Source organism: Scyliorhinus torazame, chromosome 7 (assembly GCF_047496885.1).
Source record: "Scyliorhinus torazame isolate Kashiwa2021f chromosome 7, sScyTor2.1, whole genome shotgun sequence".
Lineage (NCBI taxonomy): Eukaryota > Metazoa > Chordata > Chondrichthyes > Carcharhiniformes > Scyliorhinidae > Scyliorhinus > Scyliorhinus torazame.
In genome coordinates this window covers 155070196-155093344 of record NC_092713.1, presented here as the reverse complement: position 1 = coordinate 155093344, position 23149 = coordinate 155070196, and the positions used below count along the sequence as shown (strand labels likewise).

The following is a 23149-nucleotide window of genomic DNA, read 5'->3' as shown; positions in this document are numbered from 1 at the left end:
CTGTGCGCTCTTCGCGCAACTGCGCATGTGCAGCACCTTTTCCAAGATGGCTGCAATTCAAAACTGCCGTTCGTTGCTGCAAGCCTACCTCGTGGTGAGTTTTGGCGCCTCTTTTACCTTTTCTGCTTGTATGTTCCTCGCAGAATTCTTGGAATTTGTCCAGGACTGCCTGGAAATTGCTTCCTTGATGTGCACTCTGACAAAGGAAGGTTCAGACTTGGAGATAGCTTTAACACATTTATTAAACTATTAACAATTCTCCTACTTGGATTCGACGCTACTGTTAATCCTTCTATAGCTACGCAGACTGACTAACCAGTCTGCTACAATCCACATGGTGGGTCTGATGCTCAATCAACCCTGTGTCTGTACTCACTGAGAGTCTCCACTGGAAAGAGAGTGAGCATGTGTGATGTGTCGTTTTATATGGGTTGGTGTAATGCCCTCCTGTGGTAGTGTCGCCTCTTGTGTGTATCGTGACTGCCAATTGGTCGTGTCCTATCTTACTGACCTATTGGTTGAATGTCTGTGTGTCATGTCTCTGGTGTTCCCTCTAGTGTCTAGCTAGGTGTAGTGTATGTACATTAACCCTTTGTGTACTTACAGTAATGTATATCACCACAGGTCCATGGCACTGTGAGGTGCCGTGCTAAGCACTGTGTCACCATGCTTTTATTTAAATTATTGGAGAAGAACAAACCCCTAAAGGAGTTTTAATTTTTGACAAATGATGTTGAACCTGATAGAAAATACTTCTGTCAGTATTTGCTGGTTGACGTGAAATGTAAATCTCTCTTTACAGATGCTGATGAACCTGCTGTGTATTTCCAACATTTGCTATTTTTTCAGATTTATAGGACAATTATATTTACATTACAGGCGCATTGCAAAAACAAAGTTTTACTGTAACATATCAAATAATATCAAAATTTACTTGGGGCCGATGACTGTTGGTACTGCAAGTACTGGGAGAATAGGGGCGTGTGTGTGGCAGAGCAGGGGAAGAGATGAAAAGACAGAAAATGAAAATATTGAATTTTCTTCATGTTCGTAACATTCCAGATTATAATTAAGTTTGTAAAAATGAGAAAAGATGAAACTGCTGGCAAGTGATGGCTGCAATTTCTGTTATGTCTAGTGAACTGCTCTGAAGGAGTAGCAGGATGGCTGAAAAAGGAAATGTGCCTCTGGGCAATGAGGGCAAATTACAAAAGTAACCAAATTGCAATCAATAAAAACAATTTATTTGCAACTGCAATGAACCGTAAAGGCAGGACAAAATGCTCTACCTACTTGTTAATGTTTGTTTTAAATACTAAACAATGCATTTTGGACATTCAAAAAAGACTTGCATTTATATAGGGCTTCTCAGCCAACAAATGTACCTCACAGCCAATGAAGTACTTTAGAACTGTTATCACTGTTGTAGGAATTGTGACAGCCACAGCAAGCTCCAACAAAAAAAAATGATAATAACCAGATAATCTTTTAATGTTGATTGCAAGACAGGATACTGGGGATAACCCCCTGCTGCAAAGATGCACTTTCACAGACTCCATTAATGCACACAAAAGGTATTTATTAATAAAAGATTTACAGCAGCAGCATGGCTGCAACTAGCTCCCAAAATATTGGAGCCTTTCTCAACATGGGGCGATTTCACATGCTTTCTAAATGTTCTTCTATAAAGTCCTTGATAATGGATTCAAGAATTTCCCCCACTACCGATATTAGGCTTACTGGTCTATAATTTCCTGCTTTATCTCTACCTCCCTTTTTGAATATTGGAGTAACATAAGCTACCCTCCAATCTGCTGGGACTGTTCCAGAATCTATAGAATCCCGGAAGGTGACCACCAATGCATCCACTATTTCCAGAGCCACCTCCTTAAGCACTCTGGGATGCAGATTCTCAGGCCCCGAGGATTTATCCGCCTTCAATCCCATCAATTTTCCCAGCACCATTTCTCTACTAATGTTGATCTCCCTCAGTTCTTCCCTGTCACTAAACCTTTCATTCTCCAACATTTCTGATATCTGATTTGTGTCCTCTTTTGTGAAGAGAGAACCAAAGTATGTATTCAATTGCTCAGCCATTTGTTTGTCCCTCAATATGTATTCTCCTGTTTCTGTCTGTAGGGGGCCGACATTTCTCTTCACCAATCTCTCTCTCTTCACATATCTATAGAAACTCTTAGTGTCAGTCTTTATGTTCCCTGCAAGCTTACTTTTGTACTGTACTTTCCCCTTCTTTATCAACCCCTTCGTCCTCCTTTGCTGAATTCTAAACTGCTCCCAATTCTCAGACCTATTATTTTTCTTGGCCAATCTTTATGCTTCTCCCTTGGATCGGAAACTATTTCTAATTTCCTTTGTAAGCCATGGATTGGCCCTCTTACCCATTTTGCTTTTGTGCCAGACAGGAATGAACAGTTGCTGCAGTTCCCCCTATGCAGTTACGTACAGGCCCCCTAGCAGTAGTCAGGATGTGGGGCAGAAAACAAATCAGGAGATAGAAAAGGCATATTAAAAAGGCAATATTACAATAATCATGGGGGACTTCAATATGCAGGTAGACTGGGAAAATCAGGTTTGTCGCAGATCCCAAGAAAAGGAATTTGTGGAATGTCTACAAGATGTTTTTTTGGAGCAGCTTGTGGTAGAGTCTACTAGGGAACAGGCAATTCTGGATTTGGTGATGCGCAATGAGGCAGACTTGATTAGGGATCTTGAAGTGAAGAAACACTGAGAGGGCAGTGATCAGAATATGATCGAATTCACCCTGCAGTTTAAGAGGGAGAAGCTAGAATCAGATGTAATGGTTTTACAACTGAATGAAGGTAACTAAAAGACATGAGGGAGGAGCTCGCCAGAGTTGATTGGAAGGTGAGCCAAGCAGGGAAGTTGTGGAACAGCAATTACAGGAGTTTTATGGGGTTATTCGGGAGAAACAACAGGAATTCATCCCAAGGTGGAGGAAACATGCTAAGGGGAGGGTAAGGCAACCATGGCTGACAAGGGAAGTCAGGGACAGTATAAAAGAAAAAGAAACAGCATACAATGTGGCAATAACTAGTGGGATGCCTTTAAATGCAAGCAGAGGACAACGAAAAAAGCAATAGGGGGGAGAAGATGAAATAGGAGTATGAGCTAGCTGGTAATATAAAAGATTGCAAGAATCTTGTTCGATATATAAAAGGTGAGAGAGGGGCAAGAATGGATATTGGAACACTGGAAAATAAGGCTGGAGAAGTAGTAATGGGGAACAAAGATGGCAGAGGAACTGAATAGGTACTTTGCATCAGTCTTCACGGTGGAAGACACCAGTGGCTTACGAGAAAGAAATACCAAAGGGAAGAAGCCCTTGATAGGAGTAATCAATAGGTCCCCAAACAATAGTTCTGTAGTGGGGCATAGTATAAACCAGGAAATACTGGGGGCTTGCAAGAAAGGTGCAGCAATAATAATGGTTGATTATAATATGTACACTTCTTGGAGGAATCAAATTAGCAAGGGTAGCCTGGAGGCAGAGTTCACTGATTATATTAGAGATTGTTTCCTGGAACAGTATGTTGGGGAACCAACTAGGGAGCAGGCTACTCTCGATTTGGTATTCTGTAAAGCCAAGGGTTTAATTAATGACGTCATATTTAATGATCCACTAGTGAGTATTGACCATAGTGTGACAGAATTCAAGTTTGGGGGTGAGAAAGTGGAGTCCCACACTAATGTTCTGGAATTTAACAAAGGAAATTACATCGGCATGAGGACAGATTTGGCCCGAGTAGACTGGGCAGGAAGGCTAAAAGGTAGGACAGCTGATGAGCTGCGGAAGTTGTTTAAGGAGATCCTCAATTCCTCACAACTAAAATATATCCCAGTGAGGAAGAAAGATGTTATGAGGGGTAAAAAAAACATTCATGGTTAAACAAGGAGGTCAAGGACATTATAAAGACAAAAACTAAGGTATATCATATTGCAAAGGCCTAGGATGTTAAAGGAAGTGGCAGCAGAGATAGTGGATCCATTGATTATAATATTCCAAAATTCACTGGACATAGGAAAGGTTCCAGTGCATTGGAAAAATGCTAACCTAATGCCCTTATTCAAAAAGGGAGGGAGGCAGAAAGTGGGAAATTACAGACCAGTTAATTTAACATCTGTTGTTGGAAAATTGTTAGAATCAATTATCAAGGACTTAATATCAGAACATTTTAGGGTAGCACGGTAGCATAGTGGATAGCACAATTGCTTCACAGCTCCAGGGTCCCAGGTTCGATTCCCGGCTTGGGTCACTGTCTGTGCGGAGTCTGCACGTCCTCCCCGTGTGTGCGTGGGTTTCCTCCGGGTGCTCCGGTTTCCTCCCACAGTCCAAAGATGTGCAGGTTAGGTGGATTGGCCATGTTAAATTGTCCTTAGTGTCCAAAATTGCCCTTAGTGTTGGGTGGGGTTACTGGGTTATGAGGATAGGGTGGAGGTGTGGGCTTGGGTAGGGTGCTCTTTCAAAGAGCCGGTGCAGACTCGATGGGCCGAATGGCCTCCTTCTGCACTGTAAATTCTATCTATGAAACATTTGGAAAGCCAACGCGCTATCCATCAGAGTCAGCATGGTTTTATGAAGGGCAAATCATGTTTGACTAATTTGCTCGAGTTCTTCAAAGATGTAACAAGCAAAGTGGATAACAGGGATCCTGTAGATGTAGTATATCTGGACTTCCAGAAGGCGTTTGATAAGGTGCCACACAGAAGGTTAATTCACAAGGTGAGATCACATAGGATTAGGGGTTACTTAATAGCTTGGGCTGACGGTCAGAAGACAGAGAGTCGGGATAAATGGGTCTTGTTCTGGATGCCAAGATGTACCTAGTGGGGTGCCAGAGAGTTCAGTCCTTGGGCCCCAGCTATTTACAATCTATATTAATGACTTGGATACAGGGATCGAAGGTTCTATAGCCAAATTCGCTGATGACACAAAAATAGGTGGGGCAGTAAGTTGCAATGAGGAAATAAGAACCTTACAAATGGATATAGATAGTTTAGGAGAGTGGACCAAAATGTGGCAGATGTACTTTAACATGGATAAGTGTGAGATCATGCATTTTGGTCAAAAAAAATGGGAAGGCAACTTATTATTCTAAATGGGAGAGACTTTGGGTGCTCCAATGCACAAGTCATAGAAAACTAGCAGCAGGTAATAAGGAAAGCAAATGGAAATGTTGGCATTTATAGCAAAAGGAATTGAGTAGAAAGGTAAGGAAGTGTTGCCACAACTATACAAGGCATTGGTAAGACTGCCCCTGGAGTATTGTGCACAGTTTTGATCCCCTTATTTGAGGAAAGATGCAGTGGCATTGGAGGCAGTTCAGAGGAGGTTCACTATATTGATTCTAGAGATGAGGGTTATGTCATATGAGGAGAGATTGAACAGTTTCGGCATATACTCTAGAGTTTAGAAAAATGAGGGGAGATCAAATTCAGGTATACAAGATGCTAAAAGATATGGATAAAGTAGACGTGGAGCAGATGCTTCCTCTTGTGGGGAATTCTAAAACAAGAGATCATATTCTTAGAATAAGAGGTAGCAAATTTAAAACAGATTTCAGGAGAAACTACTCCCAAAAGGTTTGTGAATCTGTGGAATTCGCTACCCCAGAGTGGGGTAAATGCAGGGACAGTGAGTAAATTTAAGGAGGCGCCAGCCAGATTTTTAATTGGTAACGGGTTGAAGGGCTATAGAGAACGGGCAGGACTGTGGAGTTGAGGCCAGGATGGGATCAGCCATGATCACATTGAAGGCGTTTAGGCTCGGGAGGCTAAATTGCCTCCTCCAAGATCATGCGTTCGTGGGAGGAGATGCACTGTCTGATTTTGCAATCCAGCTCTTGGTCTGTAGCACTGTAGGTAACAGATGAGGAACATATTAGCTATGATCGAATGGTGGAGCAGACCTGATGGGCCGAATGGCCTAATTCTGCTCCTATACCTTATGAGCTTCAAGAGAGTCATGGGGCAGAGGTGAGTGTAGTGGCATCACTAAGAATGTGCTGGGGAAGCTGAAAGGTCTGAAGATGGATAAATCACCCGGACCGGATGGACTACACCCCAGGGTTCTGAAGGAGATAGCTGAGGAGATTGTGTTGCCTGCCTGGTGTTCAGGTTTGGGATATCTCACCTGGCCTGCAGATAAACTTGGAACGGGAGCGTTAGAATCCAGCAGACGAGGTCCATATAGGTATCAATGACATATGTAAAACAAGAATACAGATTCTGCTGAAGGAATGTGAACAGCTAGCAGCTAAATTAAAATGCAGACCCAAAAAGGCAATAATCTCTGGATTACTACCTGAACCACAAACTAATTGGCACAGGGTCAATAAGATTAAAGAGGTAAATGCATGGCTCAAAGGTTGGTTTGGGAGAAATGGGTTTAAATTGATGGGACCTTGACTCCAAACTGGCAGTAGGGAATATATTTGAAACGTCTGGAAGTAAAAACGTGTTGAAAAGTTACAAGTAAATTTTGATTCAGATTCTAGGTATCTGGCAGCTTATGAGTGATTCTGTTACTTTCAGTGGTGTTCCTTTCTGCACCACACTCTGAAGAACGCGCTCCATTCAGTGACACTGCACCTGCTGAGGTCACCTTGTTGTGCCATTATTCTGCTCCACTTCTGACAAATTCAGCGTCAGGCCTTGTAAGAATATGGGTCACATATTTTGACAGAGATTTTTTCTTTTAAAAAGTGCTCTCCAAAAGAGGAAAAATAAAATCAGGGTTTTTCCCCACCTCTCCAGAACCCTGTTCAAATTGCTGTCCCTGATCATCCTTGGTTTTTACTGAACATTTAACACACTTGATCATACTATTTCGTTCCAACGTTTATCCTACTTTCCAGCTCTCTTCGATAGTTCCACTCCTATCCCTCTTGACACAAGCAGCACAATATTAACCTTAGCTTCCCTTCTTTCTCTAATTATGTTACATCAGAAACGCCAACAGAATTGGAGTTAGAATTACACTGCCTCCTTTTCATCATATGTAAGTTGCCCCTCAGTTACATCGCTCACAAGCATGGTATCAGCTTCCAGATGCCATGAGAGTTGTTTGTGCTGAGAACTGAAAACCTTTACGGTCTTCTGGATGTTCAGTTGCAGGAAATTTTAACTGGACCAAGACTTTGGGCAAGGTTTTTACCTATTCAAAACTCATCCACTTAGAGTTGAAATTGGGCCCTTCAAGCGAAATAGGGTTTCGGACAGGAAAAAAACTGACCATGGGATCAAGTGAAGAATAAGAGCTCAAAAGAAATTGCGAGTCAGAAAGAACAGGAGTACTCACCTGGATTCCACAAATCCTTCATACACTCAACCCCACTCATGATTTTACCTGTGGGACTCAGCACTAGTTGAGAAGAAATGTATTTGTCGGAGGCAGGTGAGCCTGCATCAGGGTGCAGGATTGATGCCTCCAACTCTCCTGTTTTGTAATAGCGCCAGTAAAATCTGGGGTGTTGCCAGAATTGCATTTAGTTTAGATCACAGAACAGATTTAGGTCTCAAAATCACCTTCAACAACAGTGTCAAAATTCTTGGAGAAATGTCTGTTCATTCACTCCACTATCACCTTCACTTCCAAACAGTGTTTACTTGTCCTTTCTGTTCTTCCCAAACTGTTGTTCAGGACCAAAAACACCGTCAGCAAAAGTAACAGATAAGAACATAAGAAACAGAAGGAATAGGCCATACAGTTCCTCAAGCCTGCTCTGCCATTCAATAAAGTCATGCCAGTTTTCTACTTGTATTTCACGTTTCTGTCCTTTCCCCATGTCGCTCGATTCCTTTAGTTTCCAAAATTCTTATCAATCTCAGTCTTAAATATACTCAACAAATAAGCCGGATAGAGAATTCCAATGAATGACAACTCTCCAAGTTTTCCTCAATTCTTAGTCCTAAACTGCTGGCCTGTATTCCGAGAGTGTAACCCCTAGCTGTAGACGCTCCAGCCAGCCTGGATCGGTTTTCTCAGTCCTACCACCTTTTTTTTTTAACATGCCTTAAGATACTCACTGATGTAACCGGCAGAAAGAGAAATCCAAAGGGTCCTCAATCAATGTTTCTTTAATTATACATATTGACCGATTTGTTGTTTACTTTCAGAATTCTTACCTTTCTTCATATATGGGATTTGACAGTCAAAATATAACTAAATTTAGCATAACATTTCTGAACTAGTAGGAAAGTTTAGTGATATTGTTTAACATGCTGTAGCAGAAAGTATTTTCCTTTATTAATACTTGCGCCACCAATAGTGTAACAACAGCACTCAACAAAAATAAATGCTTCCTACAGTTCTTAGTTATATTATTGCAGTACAGGGGGGATGAGAGTTTATACTATGAAAACATATGTACAAAGAAGTGCTACCTGGCATTGTCTTCTACTGTTGCAAAGAGTGAAGCTGAAACCGTTTTAAATTTGAATATTGATTTCATCAGAATGCTAGCACACTTTGCAACTCTTATACTACCTTTCTATGAAAAACATGTAATATGTAATGTACCGATCCAGATGGAAAGCAGATACTTCAGCATTGTGTCTGTCATAACCAGCGTATGGCTCCCCTTCCACCACATAACTCCTGCTGTACCTAAAACAAAAACAAAAGGAATAATTAAACAATAATTAAACTTTAGAATTGTTACATTATAGAAGAAAGCTATCAGTTGTTTTAAAGTACATCATATGAAAAGAAAAATATAGCTTCAAAAATTATTCCTCCCAAGATGATCTCAATCACCTCGAGAATATTTTGTTTGTAAATACAATATTAATCAATTATTTACATGCCAAAGAATCATTCAATATCAGTTTTTAAACAAATATCTTCTATCACTCATTCCTATAGTGCCAAGATTAAGGACAGATACATCCAAAGATTCAGTGAGTGAGTTGTAGGGGCAGCACTTGGTAAATGGTCATTTCCTATCCCACATATATTCATGGTTCTATTGATGAATGAAAGGTCCCCCCCCCAGTAATAATCCTGCATAACTGCAGCTGTTGAGAAATCCATTCATTGAGCACAAAGAGATACTGTACCAACTTCATCCATTAAAGAAGACAGCAACTCCCAGAAATCACCGGCTTTATTTACTCCTGTCATGCGAGAGTACCTTTAAGACATGGATGTTTAAGTAATGTACCTTTAAGAAAACAGTGATGTCAGAGAGTGGGTGGAGCTGAGCTCAGGTCAGCCATTTTGAAGTTTCAGTTTGGAGGGAAAGAGCTTGGGGAGTGTCTGTGTTTTGCAGTGAGCTGGATTTGCTGTGATCTTTGCCATGAAAGACTATCACGGGATCATTTGGGTGATTTAAACTCATAATAGTAAAGCCTTTAACCTGATGTGATTCGGTTTAAAGGTGTTAAGTCTCTTGGAAGTTTGAAGGAACATTTTGAGGAATTATTTACAGTTGTAATATTTTCGGAGTTATCTTTGAAGTAAGGGGGTTAAGAAATCCAATGTTTATTTAAGATGTTAAGTTGAGTTCATGGAATAAACATTGTTTTGTGTTTAAAAACCCACGTGTCCATAATTGTAATCCCACTCCTAGGGAACAAGCCGTGTGCTAGGAAAAGCAACAAATACATTAAAGGGAGAGGTTGGTTGAACTCAATGATACATTTTGGGGTTCTGAAAACGCCTCGCCCAGACCAATTGGGGGCTCGAGGGGGATAAAAGTCTATCTATTGGATTGGCTTTTGTGAACTTAAAGACAGTGAAGGATTGTTGCTTTTCCATTGTGGTATGTTAGTTTAAGTGGGGAGTGTGTTGTGGACAATGGCTCTTTCAGAGGCTCAGAAGTTTTTGGAGTGGAGACTGTCACACGCGGTACTTTACGGACAGAGACGAAAAGCAGACTGTTGGGTCTGGCAAAAACATTGCAGTTAACATTACCTGACAAAATGCGAAAAGATGAGGTAATTATGGCGGTGGTTAAGCATTTAAAGTTGCCTGAGATAGAGTTTGACTCATGGGAAATGGCAAAAATTCAGTTGCAAATGAAACAAATGGAACATGAGAAAGAATTAAAGCGGCTTGAATACGAAAGAGAGAGAGAGCGGAAAAGGAAAGAGAAAGGGATATAGAGGAAAAAGAAAAGGAGAGAGAAGAAAGAAACAAAGAAAGAGATAGAGAGGAAAGGGAACAAGAGAGAGAGTTTGAACTTCGGAAAATGGCTCTGAAACATGAAAATCAGTTAAAATTGGCAGACACAAAGGGACACGTACAGTTGGAGGAGATGGATGAGGATAATGAGACAGAGCGTCATAGTCGAAGACGTGGTGTGGATCTATTTAAATATGTCCAAGCATTGCCAAGGTTTGACGAGAAGGAGGTAGAAGCGTTTTTCATTTCATTTGAGAAGGTAGCTAAACAAATGCAATGGCCAAAGGGTATTACTGATTCAAACAAAGCTGGTAGGTAGGGCTAGTGAAGTGTTGCATCACTACTGGAGGAGGTATCTGGAACGTATGAGGAGGTGAAGGAATCCATCTTAAGTGCATATGAGCTAGTGCCTGAAGCTTACAGACAAAGGTTTAGAAATTTAAGGAAAGAATTTGGTCAAACATACATGGAGTTTGAAAGGCTCAAACAGAGTAATTTTGATAGGTGGATAAGGACTTTGAAAATAGACCAAACTTATGAAGCTCTCAGAGAAATTATACTTTTGGAGGAGTTTAAAAATTCAATTCTTGATGTAGTGAGAACTCATGTGGAAGAACAGAGGATTAAAACTGCGAGATTAGCAGCGGAAATGGCAGATTATGAATGAATTCATAAATCAAAGATTGGTTTCCGACACCAGTTTCAGCCGGTGAGGGATAGAAACTGGGGACATGAGAAATACTCAAGTGGTAAAGGTAAAGGTGATCTGATGGGTGACAATAAAGAGAGTGTACCTCAGATTAAAAAAGAAATCCAGGAGGGTGGAAAAGAAATGAAAAGTTTCAGATGTTTTCACTGTAATAAACTAGGCCATGTAAAGTCAGAATGTTGGTGAAGAAAAGCACTGGGAAGGCTGATGTGGTAAAACAGGATAAGACAGTGGGGTTTGTTAGAGTGGTAAAGGAAAGCCCAAGGGACGCGAAGGAGGTGCAAATGATTGTACAGCCTGTTCAAGAAGTAATTGTTAAGAAGGTGCCAGATGTATTTAAAGAATTTACTTGTGTGGGTAAAGTTTATTCATGTGTATCAGGAGGAGCAGGTAAAGAAGTCACAATTTTAAGAGATACAGGGGCTAGTCAATCTTTAATGGTAAGAGATGAGGAATTATGTAGTTTGGGAAGAATGTTGCCAGAAAAGGTGGTGATATGTGGAATTCAGGGTGAGAGGAGTAGCGTTCCATTATATAAGGTAAGGTTGGAAAGTCCAGTGAAGAGTGGTGAAGTGGTAGTAGGAGTAATAGATAAACTATCTTGTCCAGGAATACAGTTTATCTTGGGTAATGATATAGCTGGATCGCAGGTGGGAGTGATGCCTACTGTGGTTGATAAGCCAGTGGAAAACCAGACAACTGAAGGGTTGAAGGACGAATATCCTGGGATTTTTCCGGATTGTGTACTAACAAGGTCGCAAAATCACAGGTTAAGACAAGAGGAGAAATCAAAGAGTGAATATGAAGTTGAAATGCAATTATCAGAAACGATTTTTGATCAGATGGTTGAAAAAGAACAAGAACAGGTGGAGGATGAGGCGGATATTTTTAGTTCAGAAAAATTGGCGGCGTTACAACAGAAAGATGTAGAAATAAAACGGATATATCAGAAAGCATATACGGAGGAGGAATCAGAGTATACCAGAGTGTTATTACCGTAAAAATTATGTCTTGATGAGAAAATGGAGATCTGCACATATGCAGGCGGATTAAAAGTGGGCAGAAGTTCATCAAGTAGTATTGCCGGTAGGGTATAGAAAGGAGGTGTTGCGAGTTGCACATGAGTTACCAGTGGGAGGTCATTTGGGAATAAGGAAAACTCCAGCTAAAATCCAGAAACATTTTTATTGGCCTGGACTGCAGAAAGATGCAGTTAAATTTTGTCAATCATGTCACACACGTCAAGTGATAGGGAAACCTCAAGCAGTGATAAAACCAGCGCCCTTAATACCCATTCCAGCATTTGAGGAACCTTTTATGAGGGTCATAATTGATCGTGTAGGATCGCCTCCTGAAACAAAAAGTGGGAATCAATATCTTTTGACTATAATGGATGTGTCTACTAGGTTTCCAGAGGCCATTCCAGCACGTAATATTACAGCTAAAAGGATTGTGGAGGAGTTACTTAAATTCTTTACTAGATATGGACTACCCCCAGAAATTCAATCGGATCAAGGATCAAATTTTACTTCAACGTTATTCAAAGAAGTTATGGATAGCTTAGGAATAAAACAATTTAAATCAAGATTGTCAAGATTATCCAGAGGATTGGGATAAAGGAATTCCATTCGTATTGTTTGCAATTAGGGATGCACCTAATGAGTCTACCAAATTTAGTCCTTTTGAACTAATTTTTGGTCATGAGGTAAGAGGACCACTTAAATTGATTAAGGAAAAATTGGTGGGTGAGAAATCGGAAATTACACTATTGGATTACGTGTCAAATTTTAGGGAACAATTAAATAGAGCAGATGAATTGGCTAGACAACATTTGAAAGTTGCACAAAAGGTGATGAAATCCAGAGGACAAGAAATCCAAAGTTCGTAGTTTTGCCAATGGGGATAAAGTTTTATTGTTGTTATCAGTGGTAGGTGAGCTTTTAAAAGCTAGGTTTTGTGGACCGTATCAGATTGAAAGGAAATTATGTGAGGTGACTTATGTGGTAAACCAGATAGAAGGAAGACTCACCGAGTGTGTCATGTGAATATGCTTAAAAGGTACTTTGAAAGGGAAGGAGAGAAAAAGGAGGTTTTAACGATTCTAACTCAAAGTGACAAATCAAATCCAGATGACTGTGAATTTGACATACCTCAAATTCAATTGGAAAATGAGGATGTTCTTAAAAATTGGGATGAATTGTTTAAGTTACCTTCCAGAGGAAAAACGAACTGACCTGAAAGAGTTATTGATATCACATGGGCAAGTTTATAGAGATAAATTGGGAAGTACTAAAATGGCTATACATGATGTAGATGTGGGAAATGCTGTTCCTATCAAACAACATCCATAATGACTTAATCCTTTAAAATCGGCACAGGTTAACAGAGAGATTGAGAGTATGCTGAAGAATGGCATAATTGAAGTGGGTTGCAGCCAATGGAGCTCACCCATAGTGATGATACGTAAACCAGACGGTACCCAACGGTTGTGTGTGGACTATCGAAAGGTGAATGCAGTTACAAGAACGTACTCTTATCCTATCCCACGTTTGGAGGATTGCATTGAGAAAGTGGGACAATCCGCTTTTATTTCCAAATTGGATTTACTGAAAGGTTACTGGCAAATACCTTTATCTGAAAGGGCAAAGGAGATTTCAGCTTTTGTGACTCCAGATGGTATATACCAGTTCAAAGTTATGCCATTTGGCATGAAAAACACCCCAGCAACATTTCAACGGTTAACTAATACAGTTGTTTCAGGATTACCCAATTGTGCGGTATACAGCGACGATCTGGTAGTTTTCAGCCAGACATGGAAAGAACATTTAAAACATCTGAGGGAGTTATTCGATCGACTTCAGGAGGCGGGTTTGGCGATGAACCTAGCCGAAAGTGAATTTGGAGAAGCCCAAATCACTTTCCTTGCGGAGTTTCCGATACCCTCAAGACGAAGGGAAATAATGCGATTTCTTAGCATGAGTGGATTTGATTGAACATATGTGCAAAAGTTTGTGGCGTGATTTCTCCACTGATGGACTTGCTAATGAAACGTCATAAATTTCAATGGACAGCAGACTTTAAACAGGCATTTGACTGCTTGAAAGCTATGATCACTAGTGTTCCTGTATTGGAGAATTGCAAGGGGCTCTGTGGTCAGATTGAACTAAATTATCTGATTCTGAAGAGAAATGCCGAGGAGTAGAGGAATGGATGGATCGTGCAGAGACTTTGTTCAAAGAGACTGTCACTCGAGAAGGATTTCGGTTGGAGGAAGAAGAACAAAGAAAAATGGACTATATTATTATACCTGTTTGCGTGTGTTGTTTTTTTTTTTTAAAGAAAAAGGTATAATTACTGTGTCCATTTCTTAGTGGATGGTGCAAAAGTGAAAAATGAAACCATCTTGAAGTTGATGGTTTTTTTTTGGGGGGGGGGAGGTGTCATGTGAGAGTACCTTTAAGACATGGATGTTGAAGTAATGTACCTTTAAGAAAACAGTGATGTCAGAGAGTGGGTGGAGCTGAGCTCAGGTCAGCCATTTTGAAGTTTCAGTTTGGAGGGAAAGAGCTTGGGGAGTGTCTGTGTTTTGCAGTGAGCTGGATTTGCTGTGATCTTTGCCATGAAAGACTATCACGGGATCATTTGGGTGATTTAAACTCATAATAGTAAAGCCTTTAACCTGATGTGATTCGGTTTAAAGGTGTTAAGTCTCTTGGAAGTTTGAAGGAACATTTTGAGGAATTATTTACAGTTGTAATATTTTCGGAGTTATCTTTGAAGTAAGGGGGTTAAGAAATCCAATGTTTATTTAAGATGTTAAGTTGAGTTCATGGAATAAACATTGTTTTGTGTTTAAAAACCCATGTGTCCATAATTGTAATCCCACTCCTAGGGAACAAGCCGTGTGCTAGGAAAAGCAACAAATACATTAAAGGGAGAGGTTGGTTGAACTCCATGATACATTTTGGGGTTCTGAAAATGCCTCGCCCATAACACTCCCTCTACTGGGAAAATATCTAGAAGGAGCACCTGTTTTTTGGTTTGAGTGATAGCACTCCCAACTCCAAGTCAGAAAATTGTGGCATGAGCTCAATTCTCAACGTCAGGAAACAAAATTAGACTTGTGCTTCAGTGTTGTATTGTGGTATAACTTGCTGTCAGAGGTGCAACATGAAATTGATTATATAGATTACTGACCCTTCTGTGTTGTTTGTTGCTATGTCTATTCAGGTCCTTCCATGGAGGTCCCTGCAAAAATGACTACTGTCAAGGGAAGGATGACTAAACTCTTGGTTGAATAGGTACGTTTTAAGGATCATCTTGAAGGAGTCAAATGTGCAGAGGTAGAAAGATTTTGAGAGGGAATTTTGGAGCATCAAACTGATGCACCTAACAGCCAATGCACCCAAAATCTTGGAACTACCCCCCCCCCCCCCCCCCCCCCCCCCAAACTCTCTCCGGGCAACAAACAAGTCCTCAAACAGGGACAAGAAAAACCTTCATCTCGCCCAGAATCCCCAAGGGCGATCTTCATCTTTTGCAACTTGGTGCATTCTGCTACATCCCTGCCATGCCAACACCCTCAGTGGCTTCACCAACCTCCATTCCAATAGAATTCACTGCCGGGCAATTAGTAGCGAAGGCCACTACATCAGCCCCCACCCCTCCAACATCTCCGGCAGCTTCCACACCCCAAAAATATCACCATCAAAAGTGCCAGCGACATCTCCACCCCCACAATTTTTGATAATGCTTCAAATACCCCAAAAGCCCACCAATCTTGGACTTGAACAAAACATGTGGACGTGTTTGCCGCCCTCACCCCCCTCCTCACCACATCTCTTGCACATTTCAGACAAAGTGAGCCCCTCCATGTACAAGATAACATACCCCAACAGTAAAATTGGTTGGTTCCACATCAACCAACTCAAAGTCTACTGATCCCAATGTAGCCACTCCCACCACATCTCCCTGGCAATAGGAGATGATTACGCCCCGCCCATCGACAACTTAGTCCAACCCCTACGCCAACCCTCCCCCAGCCATGCCAGCATTTATCCCTTGCCCACGCCCACAGACCCGAACTTGTCTCCGCCCACAGGTACAGATTTTCACCTTGAACTTGACTCCAACGACAGCGAGAGCCTCCTGGATTTGATTACTATCCCTGAACACTGGCGCGATCTCTCTGCCCCAGTCACCCCATCCCCCGGAACCACAACTTAGATATCTTTGGCCCCCTATATGCTCTCCCCCAGCCACAGCCACCGCCCAGCCACAGTAGCTTGCCTTCCACTCCCACCGCCCCTACGCCTCACGACAAACAAGCCCCTTTGGCACCGCGACAACTCTTGCAGACGAGTAAGGCACGATGATTCGGACTATCCAATACCCACCCCAAGGCACAGAAGCGGCAGACACGTGTCTGACAACCGGGAGATGGTGATGATTCAGATACTGACTCTCGTTTCGGTAATGCTTTTACAACTCTGATGGAGCCTACCCGCCTTTTTCCTTCTTTTTTCTACTACATGGTTTTAATGCATGTCGCCCGACACACAATTACTCTTCTGATTCGAGGGTACAATACCCAATGTCAGTTAAAGGCACAAGTTTGTCGAGAAACATATCACTGTTTTCCCAGTCTTCATGACAAGTTTCCACACGACTACAAACTCTTACCGTCTACCCAGGTCACCCAAGTAGGGAGTAACGGCACTGATCCCCACTCTACCTCAGGACCCCAAATGCATCCGGTCAGTTAAGCTCGGGTAGTGAAGTAACGACACTAAACGCTGCCCTACCCGGGGATTCCACCCATTCTTATCCTGCAGTGGCCCATACGCACCTCATGTTCCCTTCACTTCATACGCTCTGGAATGGTTCTCTACACTCTGCACTGTCTTTGGCAGGCCTTAGTTTCACCTTCTCTACTCTCCCTTTGGCTGTGGTATAAAGAATGCATTTTGCCACGGTCTGTACGCTCACCCCTTCTTTCCTTTACCTTCCACGACCCCCTGGTCGCTCCCCACCTGCTATTTACACAGTTGACACAATTGGTTGCTATACACACTGCTACACGCGAACTACCTCTGAACCCTGGGACGAACCTCTATAAAACTGCCTGCCCTGAAATTCAGCTGGTTAAGGTAAGCCTCAACCACCACTGGTTGCAAGTAAAGAAACAACTAGTCGAAGAAATTGTCCGCCCACTCCCCACATCAACCACAAGCTGCGAGAGTCTCTGTACTTTAAAAATTTGCATTTCTTGTCTCTCCAAAATAGTATTAAAAAAAAAAGAAATGAGGGAGTCACACATGGTGACAATCATAACGGGTAATTGGAGTAAGGAGAGAAAGACTAATAAAACGAGATATTAACCGAAGATAATAACAGATACTATGCTTGCACCCCCAGGATTACACAGAAAACAGACAACACAGGATGAAGCAAGGACTGCTGACATGCGTTTGGATCATCGCTGGACTGCTGCAACTGCGCGTGCAACGGACTGTTTTAACAAAGCCCACACCAGCCCCGAACACTACCACACAACAGGCCACCACCAGCCCGGACACTACACCACACAGAAAGACAGACATCAAAACCCCCCTTAGTGCGCAAACATTGCCAAATGGAACCCTCTTTCATACATAGTAGAGGCCCTTCTAGTAACTGCAATAACCTGCAGTGTCATTCAGACACTCCGACTCCGTGAATGGCGAGCAAAAGCCTCCCGCTCCCCGATATAACAGTCCGAGCCCCCTTCTTTGGAATTCAACAAAATTAAACTCATGTACCAATCGCTGCTAAGAATAAACCATGTACCTCTTTAACTTTATTAGGATTAAGTAGAAATGTGATGCTGCTGTTTTAAATTTTGTACTGTATATAAGTCCTTTGATATTCACCAGCAGTGTGAGAGTAGCTTAGATAATGTTAGCTAGAGATCAACTGTGCGGATAAATTAAATGTTTTATGGTGACCTAGATTATAGTGACCGTCAAAGATTAATTAATTTATGAATGTATTAATGAAATATTAGGTAAATGTCCCAAACCATAAGATAGAGTAGAGTAGAACCTTGCCTTGACCAAGGGTGACCGGGCCACCATAGGCGAACAGGGATCAATAGTGTGATCCACCACGCTTCGCGTTCAGGATCAAGAGGGCGAAATGTAGCCATCTAAGATAGCCACCTGCAAAGGACCATGGGAATTATGGCCAACCCAGGACTCAGACAGGTACAGAGCCTATGTGTATCTGAAACACAGGTAACCAGACCTGACCGAAACCCCCGCTCGTTTGCATTCTAATGGCCCATTTCCCAGGGCAATAGAACTCCAATCAAGAAACCGGTACAGCCACAGACTGATCGGTGCCACTCCCTTTACTCAGAGAGCCCAACTGCCAAGGTCAATAACCGCTAAGGACCCGCCCAGCCACCAAGGCACCCGCCCCTTTATTGGCCAAAATCGAAGACAGTGATCAGAGCCCTGTCGAACTATTGGGTCCAAGGTTAAGGATCGCCCCAAAGAGCGCGAAATCCCAGAGGGATAAAAGAGGGCACAGCCATGTGTTCTGTCTCTTTTGGATCTGGCCTGTGCCAGCCCAACTGTAGCAGGAACAGCCAGCCAAGTTCAAGACCAACGATCGCAACCTGACGGATGATCCCAGCAGAGACAGAGCCACTTTCTTCAAACCAGCCAAGTGAAATCCAGATAAAGGCCTTATCCATTTGCACAGTGCCGGTCGCCCTGAAGTTAAGTATAGGTTATTGTAGCTGATAGGTGTAGTTTAACTCGTAATAGATATTGTGTTTGCATGTTGAGATAACTCTTGTGTATGGGTGCCCCTCGAACTTGTCGGGGATCACCGAGTGCGCCAAGATGAATGAGTCGTGAACACTGCCCGGACATCGGGCGCAGACGTGGTTGAGCGGTGCTTCGAGGTCCTGAAGATGCACTACAGGTGCCCGGACCGCTCTGGACGGGCCCTCTAGTATGAGGCTAGGAGGGTCGCCCGCATTGTGGTGGTCTGCTGCGTCCTCCATAATATAGCCCAGCAGATGGGGAAATGTGCTGTAGGAGGATGAGGAGGAAGGGCAGGCCTCGTCAGACGAGGAGGATGAGGGGGAGGGGGACAATGAGCGGGACATGGGGCCTGGCCAGGCATGGGAGGTCGCACAACACCATCGCCAGGGCTAGCGCGCACAGGATGCCCTCATCGCGACACATTTCACCGACTGGGGGAGGGGGGTCGCTGGCCAGGGGAACTGACACCATCATCCCACACCCCCTCACCTCCCACATCATCAAGCCACCCGCATGTACACCCCACCATTATACATGGTCCACCCACGCGGCCCCCATTCGTCCCCCACCTCCCACTCCCACTGGCCAGCACTGACCCCACACCCATCAGACAGAGCACAGAGGCAGGTTTGAACGGTGTGATCGTGTTTATTGTGAACAAATATATACAGTCTGCACCCTAGCCCCTATAACTAAACTGTACCCTGCACCTGTGCCAACTTAACTGGTGTTTAACTTTCTGGCCTTACGGGCCCTAACACTACGCCTAGGTGGTTCCCCAGACGGTATAGCAGGAGTGGAGGCGGACTGCTGTGAGTCCTGCCCTGCGACAAGGGTCCCCGTTGGCGCACGTCTCCTGGGGCAGCCTGGCCTGCATGGGGGTGGTTCGGGGGGTTGAAGGGTGATGGGAGGTGAAGGGAGGCGAGGGGGGTCCACAAGTGTCATGAGGATCTGCAACTAAGCAGGAGATCTCACTTGCTCGCCTGCCGCCGACCTCTGCATAGGCGACCTCACTTTCCTCTGGTTCGCCAACTACGTCCAATGCCCTCTGCTCGGTCATGGTGAGGGGGTCGCAGGTCTGGTGGTCCCCCTCCGGTCTTCTCCCACTTCCGGTGGTCGTGCAAGGCCTTCATCTGTGATGGTGGTGGTGGGCGGGGGGGGGGGGGGCCTAAACACAAACAACGACATCTGTAGACAGTCCGGCGCATGCAGCCCAGGGGTTGGGTAGATGAAGGCCTCAGTGGCCATTGCGGCTGGTATGAGTGCGGGCATATGGGGCAGGATGGGGGTTCAGCCGTCCCCAGGGATCCGGGTTACATCCGGTGTGTGGGGGGTAGGGGGTATGTGCTAGGGGCACAGCGCTGCCTACTCACCCTGGCCACCATAAGGAGGTTGTGCAGTTTCCTCCTGCACTGGATGCCAGTCCGGATGACTTTGCCAACGTTGCTGACCGCGTCTGCCACCCAAGCACGGCAAACGACAGCGCCTGGTGGCCTTCCTCCTGGGCCGGGATACAGGGACATCTGCCTCTCCTCCACGGCGTCCTGGAGGGTCTCCAGCTCAGCGTCCCTGAACCGTGGCGCTACTTGTTGACTGGGACGGTGTATGTGGGGGAAGGGCCGTTTAAGTGCGGTTGCAGTGTATGAGTCTTATGTGCAGCAATCACGGACCCGGCGAATCTGGTGCCGTTTCACTTGAAACCGGTTGCATTCCATGTGGCGACGGTGCTAGACCATTTAGAGTTGCTGAATCTGTGCACCTGTTGCGCCGTTTTTGCTGTCATAAAATCACCACAGTTTCCACGCCGTCGTCAGCACTTAGTCTCAAAATCAGAGAATCCAGCCCCATACCTTTCATTTTGTTTTTAGAAAAAGTGGATGAACAAAGTTACAGGACTGTCAATTAACTTTAAACAATAGGGGAAAATAATAATCGTGAACAGTGTGACTATAACACAGATCTCCTTCACTCCCACGTATCTTCACAAATATACACAGATTTTAAGAATAACACAGGTAACAAAATCTATCTTGTGGCATAATGTTTTCAGTAAATACACAGTCCCTATAAATCAATAGGACAACTGTGGTCAGACATATTCCACTCAAACCAAGCAATTGAATTTGTGGATTTCTCCTCAAATCCCTCCAGTTGACTATACACAAGTATTTCAAAACTTCACCCTTGAAAAGACACGGCTTAGAATCCTCTTCCAAACAACGTTTTCTCTAAGCTGTTTTCAGCAAGGAATCACTTCCAGGATTTCCAACTCTTCTTTCAGTATTCCTCTGCCTTGAATTGCCACATGCATTCAAGCTTCCACCAAATCACTCAGGCACTCATCCATGCTAATTAAACATTACTGCTTCACAGGCTGTAGTAAGGTGTCACCAAATGTTTGATTTACCTCTGACATCTGGTTCCTCACTTTAAATCTGGCTACTGCAGCTCTCTCTTTAACTCAGGGCATTTCCTCTGCCTTTTACTAGAATTCCAATGAACAGTACCTTGTTCAATTTCCAGTTCCTCTAGTCCCCCTGACTTCAATCTTCCTGCAACCTTTCTTCATTCCCTGGTTTCTAGAACTAGCTATTCTGTAGTTTCTAGGAGTTGCTTTCTTTCCATTACTCCAGTATCCTGCTTCTGAAAGAACTGGGACAGCAGTTTTGCCCTGCGTCCAGTTAAAAACTAAACTCAAAAAGTCTTTCCACCTTAAAAGGTGGCTCCTTCTTTAGATTTGGTTGTTTTTTAATTGAGTTTTTTTTTTGTAGGATGATAAAATAGGCAATAAAAACCCAAGTAGCAAATCTAAATCCCAAATAATTATTCCTGCACCAATAAGAGCATTTACAGCCTTCAGCATTCATCTTACATTTTATGCTCCAAATACAATTACATTTGGCTTTCAAGGAGAACGTTGTGTTTTGTCTTCTATACATTACGAAGGATTCTACCAAATACCTAGACTTATCCAAACCAGGATCTTTATTGAGTCTCATGTGGTAAGATAGCAATCTGTTACAGAGCATGTTATCATGGAGTCTCCTTTGGAACTGCAGCTAGCACTGACCATTCACTTGTGTCTTATTACCCTCTCAATCTTCTGATCATGGCCAGATGTGTCTCCCCTTAAATGGGAGTCGCTGGTCACATGACCTTGGTTTTGAGACCGCATGGTGTGTCTGCACTGTCACCTGCTGATTGGAGGTCGCACACCATCCATCTATGATATAGCCCATAGGCATATCACCACATACGCCAGTATCCGGAAAATTAACTTTTTTGGAGGAGAGTAAATGGTTTACTTTGCACCTCAACTATAGATTCTTCACAATACCTAGATCACAGCTCTATTATTTCATTTGTTAAATTCCATATTTCTGCTGGCGACATCAACAAGGTGTAAATCCACAAACTATTATTAGTTTACATTGTGAAAATATGGGAAGCTTTCTGTTAAATTGATGATAACATATCCAAACATTACAGGATCTACAAGCTGAAAATGCCTGATGAATATTCATTCACTGCTTAGAAACTGTCGTGCAGACAGATACTGATGGATGGTGATATCTTTCAAGACAGTATTTCCTTGGAGACCAGGACATTTCACCTTAGGATAAATTATATTCCCTCCATGTTGCTGAGGTGCGCAGTAATTTATTTTGCATATCAGAGACTATTATAAAAATGTGACCAGATAGATAACTGGATAGGTACCCATTGAAACTATTAATCAGTAGACTGTGATCATTAGATACCCACACAAAAGTTGATGATCATGCACAAACAATACTGGATTAGAAGATCTAACTAAAAAAGGGATAACGAAAGATTAATCAGGTTTTGCAGTATCTGTTCTAGTGAAAGGTTCTCGACCTGAAACAGGAACGTGGTTTCTCGCCAAACATAATGCTGCGCAACCTGAGTATTTCCAACATTTTTCAGTTTTATTATTTCAGATTGCCAGCACCTGCAATATTTTCCTTTTTCTCTTAATGATTCATCAGGATCTTTCAGAAAACTAAAACCTACCACTTTAAATTATGAGAATCTGAGAACTAATTGGTCAGCATGGCCATTTTAAAGCAATTCAGATCAACAGGATTTAATTTAAGGTAAACATTAGGAGTCACGCAGTAGCTAGAAAATCACCCTCGGTACATCCACAAAATTTGGGTTAAAGCCCAAAAGGGACTTCTGATTAAAAGCACATGCAACTGATGTTACAAAGTAAGTGATTTGTATACCAGTAAAGGGCTCAATTCCCACAGAATTATACTGAAGGAGAGATTTTTCCTCACCCATCCCAGTTTCCACCACAGGTTATTCACTCCTGAAAATAAGCAACACTTTGAACCCAATGCAAAATCACAACCATGAAAATCTTTCGGCATCTTTATCGTACTGTTTATGCTTTTTTTTAAGTTACCATACCAACTCTATGGCACATTACCCTTA

At 42.8% G+C, this 23149-nt stretch overlaps 1 protein-coding gene across 5 annotated transcripts in view; it reads right to left on the bottom strand.

Annotated features, from left to right (window-relative positions):
- Positions 1-23149, bottom strand: part of fam20b (FAM20B glycosaminoglycan xylosylkinase) — a 291737-nt gene that overhangs the window by 164556 nt on the left and 104032 nt on the right. For all 5 annotated transcript variants that reach the window (XM_072511691.1, XM_072511686.1, XM_072511690.1 and 2 more), the window contains one exon: positions 8561-8647. In XM_072511691.1, the coding sequence (XP_072367792.1) occupies positions 8561-8647 (87 nt within the window). The remainder of the gene's footprint in view (positions 1-8560; positions 8648-23149) is intronic.